Below are 18,717 nucleotides of genomic sequence, written 5' to 3'. Positions count from 1 at the left end.
GAATATGCGTTGTGGAACAGATATGGTCACTTTATTGAGTGTTTATAATGGACAGGACATGTGGTTCAGAGGCCAAGTGCTTTCCTAGCATGTGGGAAGGAGGTGGTGTCAATACCCAGCACTGAAACAAGCAATGTAAAACCGTCTACATGAGAAAGGTGACAATATGACTTTTATCCCTGAACCTTAAAAGATGAAAACAGAATGTGCTAAACAAAACAAAAAAATTAGAAATGAGCAAATGTCTATTTCTTAAAAGAAAACTGATGCTTTAATTTCTCTAGGAACACCAGATAAGATGTTCTAAAGTGATCCCATGGTCAGCAGCTAGCTGCTATCCAGGACTCCTGGTTAACTGTAAGACAAATGGTCTCTTGATTGACAGAATGGCTGTACCCTAAAATAAAAGGATGAAAAGCACAGATCATAAATGTTCTTATAGCAACTGGGCAGCAAAGCCAACACATGTGGCATTGCAACACAAATCAGGACAAGGTTGTCCTCAAGACTGCTCCCTCAAACTCATATGATTACATATATGTGAGTGTTCCTAACATTTTCCCAGGTTGTCATCTGGCCCTAGTTTAAAATGTCACATCAAATGGTATAAACTATCAACTAAAGCCACTAAGTCATTCAAAAAAAAAACCTTCTAGAAATCAGCCTCCCCCCCCCATCTACTTCTGTTACATTCAGAGAATCCAGTGCATCTATCTGAATCAAAAGTATATATTTAGCACCTCATTTTCTAAAAGCAGTTACTTTGGAGGAAAGGGAGAGGGTCCAGGCTGAAACAAGACATCTAGACAGGTTCCTGGCTACTTTGCAGTCTTAATTTTTGACCTTGCTTATATATTTATTGTGTTAGACTGAAAATTGACTCCACATATACCCAAGTCCTGAATCTTAGAACCCATGAATGTCACCTTATAGGGCAAAAGGAAGTTTGTATGTGATTAAGATAAAATCTTCATATGGGACATTATCTTGGACTATCCAGTCCAATAAAAGCAAACTAGAAAGAAGACAGCAATGCCATGAAGGTAGCCTCTACACCATTGGCTTTTTATGATCGATGAAGAGCCTGGCACAGTGGGCAGTCCTGGGTTCACAGAGATAGGGATTGAGAACTCAAGGGTAGCCTCAACTACATAGTGCAACACTGTCTCAAAAATATAAGGCAAAATGAAAAGATAAATGGATAGGGAGATTGGATGGATAAACAGATGAATGAGTGGATGATGGATGGATGGATAGACAGATAGATGGATAGATAGGTGTATTGATGAATAGAACAATGAATGGAGAAATGGGTGGATAGAGGTGGATGGATTGATGGTCAGATGGATGGATGGATGGATGGATGGATGGATTGATGAATAGATCAATGGATGGGGAAATGGATGGATAGAGATAGATGGATGGATGGTCAGATGGATGGATGGATGGATGGATGGATGGTTGGATGGTTGGATGTATGGATGGATTGATGAATAGATCAATGGAGAAATGGATTGATAGAGATGAATTGATGGTTGGATGGATGGATGGATGGATGGATGGATGGAGGAATAAATGGATGGATGGATGCAGATGATATGTTATGGAAAATGACCAGTTCCAGAGAAATTAAGGAAACAGACTATTTGGAACTACCAGGGGGAGCTGTCCATATCTTGTAGTACACATGATGAAACTGATTTTAGAATTCTGACCCCCAGAGATGCGAGCACAAACCTATTTTAAAAATGAAGGCATGACTTATATCTGCACTGAATATGCATAGTTTCCACTGTCATTGTTCCCTAGACAACACCATATGTTAACTGTTTGCCTGAATTTATCTGGCACCACATGTAAGTGCTCTAGAGATAAGTCACTAAAGTAAACAGGTATTGGTTATATAAAAACACGGAATTTTACATAGAAATTGATACTTGGCAGGTTTTGTAACTATCCTTAAGAAAAAAACACAACTAGAATTGATTCTTTGCAAATACAAAGGGGTGACTTTTATAATTATCAGAAGACAGCAAAATAAAATATAGGCATCAAATTCTGAAACAATTTAACAGGATCAGTTTAGGTTCCTCGAGGTGAAATAGAAACAGCCCAGGTTTCTGTACTGACCCCTCTAAAACATGGTACATGGTTGTCTGCGGAGTAAAAACAATGCATCTGGAGTGGGTGGAGACAAAATGTCCAACTTTCTGTCTTACAGTGATTACAAGTGCTCATTAGTTTATCTCAGTCGAGCATGGCTCCTGCATGGGCATAGCTGTGAGATTCCCCAAAGGACGTTTTTAAAAAGAGCTGGCTACAAAAAGGTTTTCCATAAATAAATAAATAAATAAATAAATAAATAAATAAATAAATAAATAAATAAAATACATGTATGAATAAATAAATAAGTATACTCTTTTGACCAGCAACTAAAGCTATCTCTAGAACATCATAAAAAAGACATTTTTAAAAAATTGCCTAAAATCCCACTGCCTTTAGATTGAAAAGGATTTTATTGGTGACATCTATGCTCACTGTTTAGCTTCATGGAGATGCTAACATGATGATACTGAAGATTTGGCACAGAGTCTCCAAACCAAATATCCCCTATGCCAAAATCTCATTACTTCACATACACACACATACACATTTCATTTGTGGTATTTAAAAGCTTATCAAAAAGATTCCCCTAAGAGCATGATAATAAAAGTGATTGAGAGATACTAAGCCAATCTTGCATGAGGAATCAAATATCCTAAATATGCCCCCACTCTAGTCATCTAAAGAAATCACAGCATTTGTCGCAAGAAATTCTACAACTGTAAATTGTGTACACAAATCAATTTGTCCTGAGGAATGTTCTCAATATGAGGTTCCTAAAATTACTCCAGAGTTTAAGCTGATAACCAATGTAGTATTAATAGTGTTCTATCGGTATTTATTTTATTCTAGAAGTATTATAGAAAAGTTTTAAAAAAAAACACTTAATTTTATTCATATTTATTCTTGAATAAAATGAACTCACTAAAAAAATAAAAACCCCTATCAGGAAGCTAACTGTCTGTTCACCAAACAAAAGCATAATATTGATGACAATTAAATAAAAGCAGATGCTTAAAATAATATAAAACATAAATCAGTGAGATTTCTGTTAATATCTACAGCCATATAGGAAAAGGTCAGATAGGTCTCTGCAAAATACTTTTTTACATAAGTATTCACTTATGCTGACCTAAAATTCTGAATACTAAATGCATTTTCTAGCACATTTTAGCAAAGCATAAGCACATGCTCACAGTGATATGCTCACAGGGATGCTCTCACAGGGATGTGCTCACAGGGATGCACTCACATAGATGCTCTCACAGAGATGCTCTCACAGGGATGCTCTCACAGGGATGCTCTCACAGGGATGCTCTCACAGGGATGTTCTCACAGGGATGCTCTCACAGGGATGCGCTCACAGAGATGCTCTCACAGAGATGCTCTCACAGGGATACTCTCACAGGGATGTGCTCACAGGGATGCTCTCACAGGGATGTGCTCACAGAGATGCTCTCACAGGGATGCTCTCACAGGGATGTGCTCACAGGGATGTGTTCACAGGGATGCTCCCACAGGGATGTGCTCACAGAGATGTGGTCACAGGGGATGCTTTCACAGGGATGCTCTCAGAGGAATGCTCTCACAGGAATGCTGTCACAGGGATGCTCTCACAGGGATGCTCTCACAGGGATGTGCTCACAGGGATGTGCTCACAGGGATGTGCTCACAGGGATGCTCTCACAGGGATGCTCTCACAGGGATGCTCTCACAGGGATGTGCTCACAGGGATGTGCTCACAGGGATGTGCTCACAGGGATGTGCTCACAGGGATGTGCTTACAGGGATGTGCTCACAGGGATGCTCTCACAGGGATGTGCTCACAGGGATGCTCTCACAGGGATGCTCTCACAGGGATGTGCTCACAGGGATGCTCTCACAGGGATGCTCTCACAGGGATGTGCTCACAGGGATGTGCTCACAGGGATGTGCTCACAGGGATGTGCTCACAGGGATGTGCTCACAGGGATGCTCTCACAGGGATGCTCTCACAAGGATGCTCTCACAGGGATGCTCTCACAGGGATGTGCTCACAGGGATGCTCTCACAGGGATGTGCTCACAACAATGTTCTCATATACGTTTAAGAAACTCAAGTTTGAATCAAATAAGATTAAATCTAAATGTCTGCTGCTGTCCTCTAAGTTATAGGTAATACCAAATGGTGCAAAATAACCTACATTCAAGTTATGGAAGAAAATTACTTTCTGAGTGGTTTACCTCAAACTGAAAGGCTAGGGCTTTGGGTGGTGTTGGTAGGAACAAGGTCATTATTCCTGTGGCTTGATTATAAGGTTAAAGGTCTGTGTATGACCTAACTGACTTAGAACTAGATGTAACTCATTTTTCTTGGTATCAGGAACTAAATTGATGTTAGAATTGCCTATATGCAGCCATGCTTCTCAGGATCTAGAACTGGCGAGGTAGGAAACGTCTTAACCATGTCCTTTACATAAAGAAACTAAAGAGTACATTAAATAAGGATCTCTAGTCAGCTGTGCCAGCAGCACCGAAGGTTCTTTCCTGGTCTGACAACACAGGAAACACAGCATCGGAGTTTTTGTGTTTCAACAATATGAATGGTTATTCTTCTAGTAAGAAACTGAGGCCATCCAAATGGGCATACTTAGCTATAAACTATGCCGGGAACGTCTCCAGCTGTCAACATTTAGTGATTTTGATGGCAAAATTTTAGCACTGTCTGGGGTTCGTAATCAACCAACAATTTACAAAAATCAATTGGAAACATAAAAAGATATAAAATGTGCTTGCTCTGTTTAAGAAAAAAATATAACAAACAGAGTAAATGGTTTCAGTTAGAATCATTTTTGAGATTATCAAGCAAAACGTCTTTGCAAATCCAGTCCTGTGAAATCTTTCATCTAATTTGGATAGGTCCTCTAGCATGGAGGATAAACAAACTGACAGACTCTCAGAAAACTTCTATCTCAAGTTCCACTTGGACACTCTCCATAGCAGGTCAATGGTTTGTAACAAGGCTCTCTCTCTCTCTCTCTCTCTCTCTCTCTCTCTCTCTCTCTCTCTCTCTCTCACACACACACACACACACACACACACACACACAACCATACTTTCAGTTCCCAGGAAAGGGAGGGAAAGCGGGGTGAATTGTGTGGTAAGGAGTGGGCTATATTCACAATTAAAACTGTGAAATGCTAACGCCCATTATAAAGACAAATAGAAAGGTATGACTTCATTGTTGAAAACAATTTCCCTTCTATCAGTCCAAGGATTCATGCATCAATATTTTAGATGAACTGTTAATTACAAAATCAATTAAAAATTATTTCTAAAAACAGTCACGCATCCCTGGCTCTCATGGGGGCAATTTGGGCAGAAGGCCTCATCTTGCCCAGACCGCGCCAAATCACAAAGTCGTCATCCACAAGTAAGCAAAAGCAATCTGGTTTTTCATTTTTCAGCACGGCTGAGCCCAGCCTGAGATTGATCGTCACATATGGCCCCAGAAAACAAACTGTCAATACCTTGAATACTGCAGAATTTGAACAAATAGCCATCCGCCCGTTCAAGCCACTCATTGCATCCCATTTAACAGATTTTATTGACAGTTTCCTTCTTGTAATTAAAGGGAAAACTACTGGCCAGCAACCAAGATAAAGTTCAAAGATAGGGTCAAAACAAAAGCAGCTGGAAAGAGCGCCGTGTGACTGTCAATGGTACATGGTTTCAGAGCCGTTATTGACACGCAGGTATCTGATGATCAACCCGTCATTAGGAGGGATCTATTCTGAACTTTATGCAAATGTTAAAAGAGACTTAAGGCTACAGTCTAGCCTTAGGGAAGGCAAAAGGGAAAATATAACAAAGTATCAACCATTTTAACTTAGCAGAGTATTCCCCTGTTTTAGTACACTCCTGTTCAAATGCTAGGTATACCTATTTCTATTACTCTTAATCTCGACTGAAGGCAGCACTTTCAGCAGAATGTGATGTCTAGAGAATTCCAGGCTATAAACCATAGACTATTTCTTTTTTCATAACAAAAAATCAAGAGGCAACATGGCATGTATTTTTCTCAACTGCAAAATTGGCCTTTTTGAGAGGATAGGTGGGGACCGTTTCCCCATAACTCACTGACATTGACTTGTGCAGAAACAACAATGAAGCTAATTTTGTCCCAAGAGTACCCATTTACGTGAGTCCCTCAGGACCTTCCGCTTTGCTCCGTTTCAAATTAGTAAAAGCATAGGGTGGAAAAGTGTCAGAGCTTTTAAGAGCAAGTGAATAAAAAATATTCCCTCTAAGTTTATTTTTCTCTCTCTTAACTTTTCACTAGAAAGCTGCGCTGATTATAATTTTGCTGACTCATGGAGAACCTACAAACTAGGTCTCACAAATCCCCAAGAAGAGAAGGAAAGGGGTAAAGCTGGCATCTTTAACAACGCAACAATGACTACATCAATATGCCAACCTGAATTAGCAAGAGCTATTGCTTTGAGGGTGACGAATTCTTCCTTCTCTAGCTTCATGCTCTTATATTTCTTCACCAGCTGCAGGATAGCATTATTTAGGTCGAGAAGACCTGCTAATTTGGACTGGTCTTCATCCATTATATAATCGTCTGCATAGACAAGTTCATCTTCAAACGAAAGCGATCGGTACACAACGCCCAGGATCAAAATTTCCATCCATGCGCTCTGGAGAAGGCTCATCTGATCCGCCAGGGACAATGTGGAGAAGCCTGTAAGGGAAGATGGGTGGATCAAGTTACTTTAAAGCCACAGTTTCATAATGAAACCTGCACTTCCTAGGGTGGGCAGCCTCTGCCTTGGAGCTCAAAGCCATGCTATGCTCTGATTAGAAGCTATTAACTCCCCCAACCCCAGTATCATTTAATGAACCCAAAGTAGAAGCCACTAGCCAGCTTCTGTGGTAGGTGCTAAGGTAAGGTAGGAAACATGATAGAGAGATGATTTTCTTTCCTATTTGCAGAAAAAGCACCACACCATCTCTCTGCTCTATTTCCAATATTAAAGGAGGTGAGATTTTCAGGTACCTTCAACTACCTAGCTTTTAAAATCTATATTGGCAGGGAAGATGAAGACCAAAATAATCGCCCCTCCTGGAAGAAAATGATTTAAACCGCTTAAGAGTCACCAGGTTGGAAATGCACCTCTGTAACATCCATGTGATGAATTAAAGCCAAGTAGCATTCTCGCCTGGATATTTGTCCCTGCTGTTATTAGTGTAGATCTCTCTTTTAAATACTCATGAGTATATAAAGAAGAAATCTTATCTTACCTGACTGCCCCTCCAAGAGAAAAGCCACAATTCACTTTTATTATTAAAGTCTATTTGTTTAAAAATCTAAATAAAAAAAAAGGGTTTGGTAGAAAAAACTGGCAGAAAGCCAGAGCCCAAATAAAAGTATTGGCTGCACTCAGACACTGTCTTGGTCTTGCATCCTAGGTAGGGCAATGAATTTTTTTTTTTTTTTTTTTGCGTTTGCATTTGCGTTTGCATTTGCGTTTGGGAAATGTAAAATATGCAACTTTTTAAACTGATGGTTCACAACACACAGTTGGGAAGTGTATCTTATTTTCACCTGAAATTTCTGGCTCCATTTTTTTTTTTTTTATTAAAACTTAGCTTCTGGTACAGATGCTACATAAACTGAGCATCCAATATAGAGGCTATGTAAGCTGTCTTCTGTGTTTGAGTAACAAAAGTCAGACGCTGAGAAGAGTCAAATCATGTCTAACAGGGCACAATGGAATAAGGCAGTCAGATCTCCTTCATTAAGTCTCCATAGATGTATATTATATAATGTATTTGCATATATATAATGTGTGTGCATACATCTAATGGTTTCACATGTCAGAGGATTGAGTTCTATACTGAAAACCAGGTGACTGTTTCTAAGAGACCTAAAAGCATAAATTTCCTTGCCAATGATATGCTCCAGAATCCCAAGGATGACTCCTGGTCCATGGTCACTAAATATGCACTACCATGATTTACTGCACTTCTAACAGCAACCCTAAAGAAGAGAGATCACTGTAGCTGAAGTTAGGAAACCTCATTTGACACCCTTCCTAGACATTGTGACTCAATCATAAAGACCATGTCCACCTAACCTCACAAGTTCCTGCTCACCATCAGTTGGTCTCATTCTCAATGTTGAAACAGATTTATTTGTCCCATACAACGGTAAAGCAGGGGTTTTCCTGACCCACTGAGAAAACCAGTAAACTGCCCCTTGTCACTATTACCTCTAAGTGTTTAATCAAACCATCAAAAGGATTCCTTCAGCTTCTCTTCCCAAAGCATTTTTTTCACTATGAAGGTACTTACACTGTATTTTATAGGGCTGGCTTTGGGTCTAGTTGTAGAAGGCTTTCCTCCCCTTATTTTATCAATAAATTTTAGTATTACATTAATAAATACGTCCCGATAGCATTTTTTAAAAAGTCAACAGAGGAAATAATTATCAGAGGAAATTAAGTTCTACAAAAAACAAACACAGCTCATTGTTCCTTCCCTGCCCGCCCCCTCCCCCAACCACTAGCACACCAATGAACTGGAAAAGAAAGAAATTCGTAAAATGATTTTTTTTTTTTTTTACAAATTCAATCAACAACACCCGCCACAATAATCATCACTGGGAAACTTCTGAGCCAGAAGGAATGGATTTTTTTTTTTTTAAATTTTCCTGGTTTAATTCTTCTGTTTCACAATCTAATCCCAAACAGCAGTTTGTTACCACAGCAGATGGAGGGACCTCATAGCCCAGAGCACCATCCTGAGACAGCCCGGTCCTCCCTCCCAGACACTGTTGTTAGTAAATAGATTTACACCGTCCTCCAATCTCCACACATCTTCCTGACGAATAATTAAAAGCAGGATGATTAGTTTATTGAGTGGAAGGAGGAACTTTTTATTGAGGTCCATCCATGATTTTATCAGGGCCAGCACTTTTACGGTTGTCACAGGGGTGCAGCCATCCAATTTTTCTTATCTGCCTGATTAATACAAACGCTGTTTCAGGACGCATTAATTAACAGATACAAATCTACGTTCTCATGGAAGGATCAATACTGAGAAGAAAAGAGGCATCAATGTGAATTTAGTGCTGATGATGGAGAAGGCGCGCTATCGACATTTACGTGTGCGGAAACTTTAAAGTTGCACGGGGCCCCTTTGTCCCTGTGATTTACAAATTAACATTTTTTTTCAACAACAACAATGTCTGCCACATTTCTTTGGGGTTTAATTAAGCAAAAGCAATAAAATTTCATTTTTAAAGGTTGATTCTGCAATTTGTTTCCCCTGTATTGATGGCTTTGTGTATGCACCTGTGTGTGGCCTATGTGGCATCTGTTTTGCAAACCTCACTCTTTACCTTTTATTTTACTATGAAATAAAGAGAAAGAAAAAGTAAAGAAAGGGTCCCTTTTTTTTAAAGTACAAAGTTGTAATGACTTTGCTTGCTTGAGTCTTGAAGGTTTTTTTTTTCCCACTTTGTTAAAGTAGTGTGATTTTTATAGAAGCATCAATTAAAAAGAAAGAAAGGAAGGAAGGAGAGAAGGAAGGAAGGAGAGAAGGAAGGAAGGAAGGAAGGAAAACATACACATTATAGAATATGGCAGTCTGGACTTTTATCTCTTTTTAGCTTATTAATTAGTGTCTGTCACAATTTGGCCCTTTTTAAAGTTCACCTCCTCAATCTGGAAACTGACACAAAGATTCCCCCGTTTCCCGAACCCTGGGGTGGAACTCAAGCTGCTTACAAAACAGGCATTCCATAGATCTTAGGGGCCCACTATATGATAAAGATTTTGTTTCCATTCCATAAAACACTCATTTATTTATTTACTTGCTTGCTTGCAAAAGTGGTCGAGGCTGACCTTGAACTTGTTACACAGTGCAGCCTGTCCTCCCTCTTGCTGGTCTCCTCTCTGTGAGCCCTGAGTGCTAGCATTACTGATATGCACCACCATCATGCCTGGCTTTCAAAACAAAACATCTTTTCACCCTGCCTTTAGGATGGCTGGCTCTATTTCCCTTCCATGATGGAATAATACCTTTATCAAGAGACTTGAGCAAAGCAGAGACACCTAAATGAGGAGGCTAATGAAAATGGCGGATCATAAAGCCGCCTCTAAGGGTTCTTTTAAAAACGCGACAGCGTTACTGGCTCATAGGCACTTATGTCCAGATGATAATTACTCGTTTGTGCTCTTTCAGACATTCCATGGTGTTTAGAGGTCTTGTCATCTATAACATGTAGCTGTCGTTGGCAAGATACCTTTCTTCTCTCAAGCGAAATGAGACGGGGCTCGCCATTGTTTCCCTTGAAGCTCACATGCTGTTCATCCGGGATCTTAATCTCTGGCACGTGGCAGGCTATACTTTCTAATGTTCAGCCCTATCGCAGCTTTTTAAAATACACCACAGTACATTTTTCTCTTTCCCATCGGCAGCCCCTTCCATGATACCACTGACAAGTCTGATCTCTCTTCATCTCTGTCCTGGACTCGGTGCCATTTACTGTATCTTAGGCGTTTTGCTCAGCAGAAGGGCTCGCTCCTCTGACCTGCAGCTAAATTGTGTGTTTATCTACACTTCAGTGTGCTCCAAATACACTAGATGACAGTGGCGAATAACATCACGGGGAAGGATTGAAGAGCTTCTCCAAACAGGTGCCCCTGAGGTAGCAGGCTTGAAGAAAGCATGCTTTATGCCAACCTCCTTACCCATTTCCCCGGGAACCTTCAGGGACTGAGTGGGACACCACGGGCACTCATCAGTAATGCTTTTCCCCCCAGCCTGGCAAACTTATGCACTTTACAGTCAACATACAAAAAAAGGCTAAGCATTTGAAAGTGTGAAGGGCAAAGACTATCTGACGGCTAGTCTTCAAAAATACACTTTCATTTCAGAAAGCATAAATGTTTATTTCCCGAATGGAGTGCTGACAGAAGTAGGCTGCGGTGCAGGCATTTGGTTTTAACCCCTGCCAGGCGTTTCCCTGTCAGCTGCTTAGCTCGAAACAGAGCGCCAACGTTTAAATCCTCAGGGTATCTGTTAGTATCAGTTAATCATGGCATTGATTTGCCTGTTCTCGGGTTTTGAATAAATAAACGAATAAATAAATTTAATAAGTAAATAACAAATAAATAAATAAAATGATAAAATGACTGACTTTTGTTCCCAACAAATAGCATATTAGGCTACAATCATTATTCAAGCTATAGTGACCCACTGAGATGGCAAAGTTCACTTGGGGGATGTAGCACAGGCAAGAATCTCTCATTCCCATCCAAGTGACTCTTATGCTTACAGGAACTGGGGAAGAGTAATGTGCCTCTAAGGTTCTGGCTTAGCTGCCACTAGACACTAGGATCCGGACCCTTAATAGAGATGACTTATTGTGCTGTTAATAAGCCAGTTGCCTTTTGCATACATTGACAGACATTATTACTTGTTCTTTGAGCCACAGAGTACAGTGACCTTGTCTGTATATGCACATACCTGCATGTGTGTGCATTTATGTGGATGTGTGTATGCATGTGCATGTGCATGTGCATGTTTGTGTGAGGGTACATACGTGTGGAGGCCAGAGGTCTTTGTACTGTGTTTTTCTTACTTTGTGAGACCTAGTATCTCAATGAACATAGATCTCAACATCTGATTGGCTAACCAATGAGGCCCAGGTAACTTTCTCCCCTTTGCTTCCCTAGTGATACAAACAACTATACCAGACATTTTACATGGGTTCTAGATGACCAAATGCAGGCCTCCACTCACAGCAAGCACATCAGTGACGGAACTACCTCCCAGCCACTAGTGGGTAGAATTTCCACCAATAGCCAGCCTGCTTTGAGGAAGAAGCTGCCATGGGCAGGTGAAGAATGTCTAGTCAGAATGTCAAGGATGCTACTATGAATCACACAGCTTTTCTCTGAAGTCCTTCCATGCCCTAACCACTTCTAGATGGCCAGACCATAGCTGAGACAGTCCCTTGGATTTTCCAGCCTTACCTGGCCGGGGCTTTATTTCTCTAGTTCTTGAAACTAAACTTAGAACAAAACAATTCTCAGAGATTGTGAGTCAAATATGTAGCAAACTGTCTAGACAGGGAGAAGCTAGCTACTTTCTTGTCCCATAATATTTATCTCTTACAAGCCCCAAACAGAAAGATCTGTCTAGAAAATCTCATCTTTTGGCTATAACAGGTTTGTGTGCTATCCAAGAGCAAAGGCAGCATCCTGTAACACAGGGTTTCAACAACTCATAAAATAGCATCCATGTCAGCTGGGAATTAGATGACAGGAGTTTGTAAAAATATAGAGGAGGCTTTGTCTAGGAACAGAACTCCAAAATCCAGATAACTGGTTATCCCCCAAGAGTATTTAGCTGGTCTGCCTCACAAGTTGAATTGTTCCCCAAAATATGAAACCCCCTTTTTTTTTTCTGCTTCTATGAATGTGATTGTATTTGGAGATAGTCTTTGCCAATGATCAATGAGAAAAAAGTCATTAAATTAATATAAATAAATCTTTATAGAAAGGAGTGACTTTAGACTCAGAGATGGACATGCGTGGATGGAGATTGATATGGAAACAACATGGACATTGTCAGGAAAGATATGAGGCTCCAGGAATACAAGGTGGGGGAGCAAGTGATGTAGGGGACCGTTCACGGGCCTCCAGCTGGAACAAATCCTGCTGATATCTTGAACTTGGGCCTTTATTCCCCAGGGCTATGAGATGACACATCCCCTAGTGTTTAAGCCACCTCACTTGAGGTACCGCCTCAGCTCCTCTAGAAAACAAATACAGACGCATGCCTGACGTCCTCATCAGTCAAACAGGAAAGTTGAACTGGTTATTTTTCTGAAGAGTCTTCTAGTTTCAAAAGGTTTTAGACTTGAAGGAGCAGCAAGAACTATGCTTGTGAATCACAAAGCTGCCTGGGATCGGTGAGCATGGAAAACAGACGTCAAAGCACTGGGGACAGAAAAACCTCAGGTCCGGTAGGACATCTACCACCTTGACACTGATAAGACTCGGGGCATGACACACCCCTTTTAGCTCTGATCTTAAAAATGAGATGGAAAAGATGATCCCTAAAAGTTTACTATGGCAAACTCTGTATCACTAGGTTTCTGGAGGTTTTACTATAAGGATAGTCATACCATTGACACTTGGGGTATCTACATAGGCATTGTAGTAGGCTAGGTACTTTAGAGTATAGAAAATGAGTCAGATAATGCCTTTGTCTCCTAAAACAGTCAAGTGAAAATACATTGGAGCTCAATGAAGAAATACCATAAATAATGCAAATACGGGTCAAAATATACATGGATACAGAGAGGAAGCCCCGTGGTTTAGGTATACACATTCTTCTGGCTATTCTCCACCTCTCCACAGTTTTGGTTCAGGCCTCTACTCTCTCTTTGGACTCAGGATCTCTGATCCTATCCATAGACAAAGACAGATTATAAATATGCCTTCCTCTGATAAAAATGCTTTCTGGGGGCAGGAGGTAGAAGAGGGTTCAGTGGGAGTGTAACAGGGTATCAGGGTCTACAGGGGAGTTAAGGGTGAGCAAAATAGAATGATGTATGGAAGGATCATAATGAAAGCCATTATTTTGTGTGCTTGCAAAAAGATAATAAAATATAAATAATAATGACCTTTAAAAATGTTCCCCTAGCTTGCAGAATTCCAGCAGGACAAAATTCAAATGTTTCGATGTAACACTGAATTTCTTTCACCGTTTGGACCTCTTTTTTGCTACTATCTTATCTCCTGAAAATGACTAAGTCTTCCCTTGGTAAGCCCCTCTGTACGACACCCTAGCATACCAAAAACTTGACTTGCCTTCCCATTCGTTCTATTGAAAGCAACGGCTCCAACAACCCAGGTTAAGAGGACCACCATTCCCACACTGCCTGATACTCTCTTGGCCCTTGGTTGGCCTAACCCCATGGTGAGGTCATTCTCAAACACACTTGGTGGCTTCCATTCCTGCTGACATTTTTATAATCACTGTATATTGATTGCTAGGGCACTTGTGTCACATAAAGAAGAAGGTAAAAACGTAAATCAGAAATACATATCTGAGCATAAGTAGAGACTGATCATGAGGAAGTAGGGTCTGGCCATGAGGAAGCGCTACCTGTGGGGCCTGTCTGACTCCTTGTATGAGGTTTTGTGGTTTCCGTGTCATGGCTGCTCTGTAGAATGGAGCGGGGGTTTGCTTTGGCTATTCAACTAGTTTTGGACCCCTCAGTTGTGCCTGTGATGACATAGGTCCTTTTACAACATGAGGAAATGGGTGATGGCAGCTCAATGATTGACTTTCCAGACTGGAAAGGAAGAGACTATTCTAGAAATCAGGAGTCACATCCCAGCATACCCATGAACACCCTCCCTTCCAGGGAAGTATCCACGGCTTTGACATGAACTCAGTGACTGATCACAAAGTGCTGATCATGAGGAGAGCTCTCTACTTATCCTGCTTATAGAATTATACAGAAGCCAGGTAAATTCTAAGGAAGCCTACCCACATGCCCTAACATTCAACTGTCCCCCCCTTTAGTTATAAATTAGAGGTGATAATCTAATCTCGTAGTCTAATGCTTTTCTTATGTTTCTATAAATAAATTGAGACAGAATCCAGGAAAACAGCATAACTTTTAAACATTCCTTACAAATATCTGGAATTAGCTTTTGCACTTTGCCCCAGTACCGTGAATTTTTAAATATATATCTTTAAGCATACATGTTATTGCCTATAGCTAAGATTTTAAACTTCTGAAAGCCTGAACTCCCCAAATAAAAGATGAGCCAATATACCCATTATTTCTCGCATCTTGGAGGGGGAAAACCTGCATGTCTACTTCTTTCATAGATTAGAAGATTTTAGGCGAAACCAAATCTACTCATATGGAAAGCCCAAGTTAAAATTGATGGTGATGATGATGCCTACTGCATTAAACAAGGAGGAAGAGGAGGAGGAAGAAGAGAAGAAAGGATAAAAGAAAAGAAGGAAGGGGAGAAAGCGAAGGAGGAAGACATGGGTACAGTTTGGATGATTATCATTTTCTTCTTTGTGAAAATAACCCAGAGATAGCAGCCTTAAGATGTACATCTGACATGTGATGCACCTCCTAATCCAATAGTGGGCTTCTCTGTGAGAGCACTCACCTAGTCACAAGCATTTGGCACAGAATGACAGCCACTTGGGAAGCGAGCAGCCCATTGTAAAGCAGTGAGTCAGACATTAACAAACAGCAAAGAAGCCACTTTGCCTTGTGCTGCTCATCAAGTCTCAATAAGGCACTGCGGTAATTTAAGTGCCATTTAGACTTACGTGTTATCAAAATCCACACACAGCCTTCCTCAAGAAATAATGCTAAGAGGCGGGGGGGGGGGAGGGGCGTGGCTCCATGTGCAAAAATGCTTACCATGCAAGCATAAAGACCTGAGTTTGAATCCTCAGCACTGACACAAAAGCTGGGCAAGCTCCTGTGTGCAGAGGTGAGTGCTACGGTAGGGAGAGGATCGGTCTCTGAGACTCACTGGTCAGCTAGCTAAAATGACAAGCTGCAGCCTCAGAGAAGAGCCTTATCTAAAAAGAATAAAGCACCAGTTATATACTGGGAGACCCAACAACCTCTATGGCCACAGCACATACACACACACACACACAGGCACACACATACACACACACACTACATGCACACACCTGCATACAGCACCTCACATGCACATACATGCATACATCACCTACACATGAACGCACATACATACACTAACCACATGCACACACACACACATGCATACACTACCCACATGTGCACATATACATGGGCTTCTCTTTTCCCCATACATCACATTTAATAAGAATTCTCAACGAAACCTGCTTGAATTACAAACAGTCAGTAATGAGTGGAATCTACTCCCTTATTCTGGTCGTTTCATTTCTGTGATATGTGCCCAACATGATGTTCTCACACTATAACAATCTAAAAGCATGCGTCATAAGCTGGGGATAAGCCACAGAGGACTGGGGAGACAGGTTTATACAGTCCTGTACTCAGATGTTGTCAAATTGTAAATTAGAAGGAAACAGGAAGTTCACAATCACCTCAGTAAGAACAAGCCAGAGGTCTTCATCCTGCTGACTAATGGAGTCTGAGGAGCTCACTGAGCACTGTGGCATCTTGTTAAACAAGTCTCCTTTTGCCACAGTTCTTCGTGGCCAAAAGCCACCCATCTTCACAGATGCCATAGAATCATAGAGGGATTAGAGGAGCTTGAGACATTCCTTTCACATAAGTTACCACCTCAAGTGTTGGTATCAGACTACCAGTTCATAAAATTCTTCTTAAAAATGGTACTGAATGTCCACTGAGATGAGCAAGCATTGGTTCTATTTAGGATCTCTGAGAGAAACTCACAAATAACTCCTAAATTCTTTTAAAATAAAATAGCCTCTTTTTTTCCAATTTACCTAACCCCCTCATGCTATTAACACAAATCCAACAAGGGCCTTGAGTGCTGAGAGTTGATACTCTCCCTTAGCATCTGTGTATTCCTCTTCCTCACTCCGCACCTACATCTTCCTCTTCCTCACTCTGCATCTGCATCTTCCTCTTCCTCACTCTGCACCTGCATCTTCCCCTTCCTCACTCTGCACCTGCATCTTCCCCTTCCTCACTCTGCATCTGCATCTTCCCCTTCCTCACTCTGCATCTGCATCTTCCCCTTTTTCACTTTGGATCATTACCAGAAAAGTAAATAATAAAGGGACAGGAACACTGTGAGGTGTTCTGTTAATTTTCCTAAAACAGACACGGTATATTGTTTTCTAACATATGACCTAGAAGGAAACAGAGGAGAGGCGGGGGAGGAAAAAAAAACAGGGGTCGGTCCTGTGCATAAAAGCAAGCTAAAGGGTCTTCAGCATGGGCCGCTAAAAGCAAAGTGTCACAGTTTTCTATACAAGCATGGGAGGAAGCAAGTGGTCTGGGAGACTCGGGTCATAGGCATGAAATTACAGCATGCTGACATGAAGCTCCACATTCAAGTCTCTAGGAGAGACTATGTGTATATATCCTGGATCTGGCCATAACTTGTACTTCAGACATCACAGGAAAACAGTTCTGTATTTCTGCCTCTAAGAGTTCACTTTGGAGTCAGGCTGTGGCACGATTTCCACTGAAGCTAATGAAGGTCTGTTTACGAATATTTATTCCCAAGTTCATGTCTGGTGCTGGCTGGCTGGGGCAAAGCTAAGTCATTACGTCTTGGCATAAGTTCCAGGGGGAGGTGACCAGCTATCTCCTCACTGACAATGGGAACAACCCCTTCAATTCCTCTCTGGCCCCAGTCTTGGTCTTCTCTGACCATCCTCAGCTCGGATACCTTGCTGAATGAAAATGAGACAAAACTGTATCAAGGTAGCTCGGCTCCCGAGAGTCCTCCCGCATCCGGGTGAGAGCAAAGGACACCTACTTGCCATATTTAACCTGGACCTTTGGGTTACAAACCTGGGCCTCGTAAGCTAATTCTCAGAGATGCTCTCCCATTCAAAAGCAAGTTGGAGCATGCAGACATCATCAGCAGGGGTACCTGTATCCCCTCCCCTCCTTGGATGAACAAAAAAACACCCAAAGTGCTTTATCCAGCCTCCTCTTTGGTCTGGGTCTGCGGGAAAACCTTTTTATCTATGCAGCCCATCTCTGTCCTCTTCAGTTCCTGTCAGGCCCTCGAGACCCTGTCAATCATCCCTAGAAATTCTTAGGAACTCCCACACAACTTTGACTCAAAGAAAATATAGGGACAACACCAGGGGTTACCATATACAGATGAATCTATTAGGAACTTGTGTCATCTCCTAACTTGATTTAAGTGGTATTAAGAACACCTCTGGAGGCAGACAATCTTACATCGGCAATGGTCCAAAATGAAAGCAGGGGAAAAGGAGAGAGGGGGAGGGAAAAAAAAAAAAAACCACTGCCTGATTCTAATACACCTAATTAGCCATCGGCAGACTCTTAATTGCATACATTAGGATGATTCCATAGTGGAGATTAATTCTAAATATACCCAAGCAGCTGGTTAAGATGCCATGGATTACAGTGCGGACTGTACTTTTCCACTTAATTAGATATCAAAATTAAGCAGCAACAAGCATTTTGACATAACGGGGATCAAGCCGCTGCTCAGACTCCCAGAGCTGCAGTAAAGTGACCGCTAAACAGAGCCGCACAGATGGAGAGATATTAAATGCCGCACTGGAAAGTAATTTCAAATAATAAAATATCAATATTTACATTTTAATTACCCCTACGGAGGGCCTCTCTGTCATTCTACTATTGCCGACACAGCAAGAGGCTGTGAGATGACACCGTGTCTCTGGCTGCAATGACTGTTTTGTTTCCATTAAAGAATGACAAGTGCTTTGGAGGCAGTGACGCTCGCGTGCCCGTGAGGATGACAGCCGATCAGAAAATTCGTATTAAGGGGCTAAATGCCTCAATGAGAGAATTCACTGGGAGCAGCAGGCTCCCCCTCGAAGTACATCAGCCTTGCCGATTCTTCCGCCGAAAGTT

The 18,717-nt window shown here is 41.3% G+C and overlaps 1 protein-coding gene across 7 annotated transcripts in view; it reads right to left on the bottom strand.

Moving 5' to 3' along the window:
- Positions 1-18,717, bottom strand: part of Esrrg (estrogen related receptor gamma) — a 613,235-nt gene that overhangs the window by 8,545 nt on the left and 585,973 nt on the right. For all 7 annotated transcript variants that reach the window (XM_076941590.1, XM_076941589.1, XM_034513261.2 and 4 more), the window contains one exon: positions 6,559-6,828. In XM_076941590.1, coding sequence (XP_076797705.1) covers positions 6,559-6,828 — 270 coding nt within the window. The remainder of the gene's footprint in view (positions 1-6,558; positions 6,829-18,717) is intronic.

Source organism: Arvicanthis niloticus, chromosome 10 (genome assembly GCF_011762505.2).
Source record: "Arvicanthis niloticus isolate mArvNil1 chromosome 10, mArvNil1.pat.X, whole genome shotgun sequence".
NCBI lineage: Eukaryota > Metazoa > Chordata > Mammalia > Rodentia > Muridae > Arvicanthis > Arvicanthis niloticus.
The sequence above is the reverse complement of the archived record's forward strand: the minus strand, read 5'-3'. Positions and strand labels throughout refer to the sequence as shown.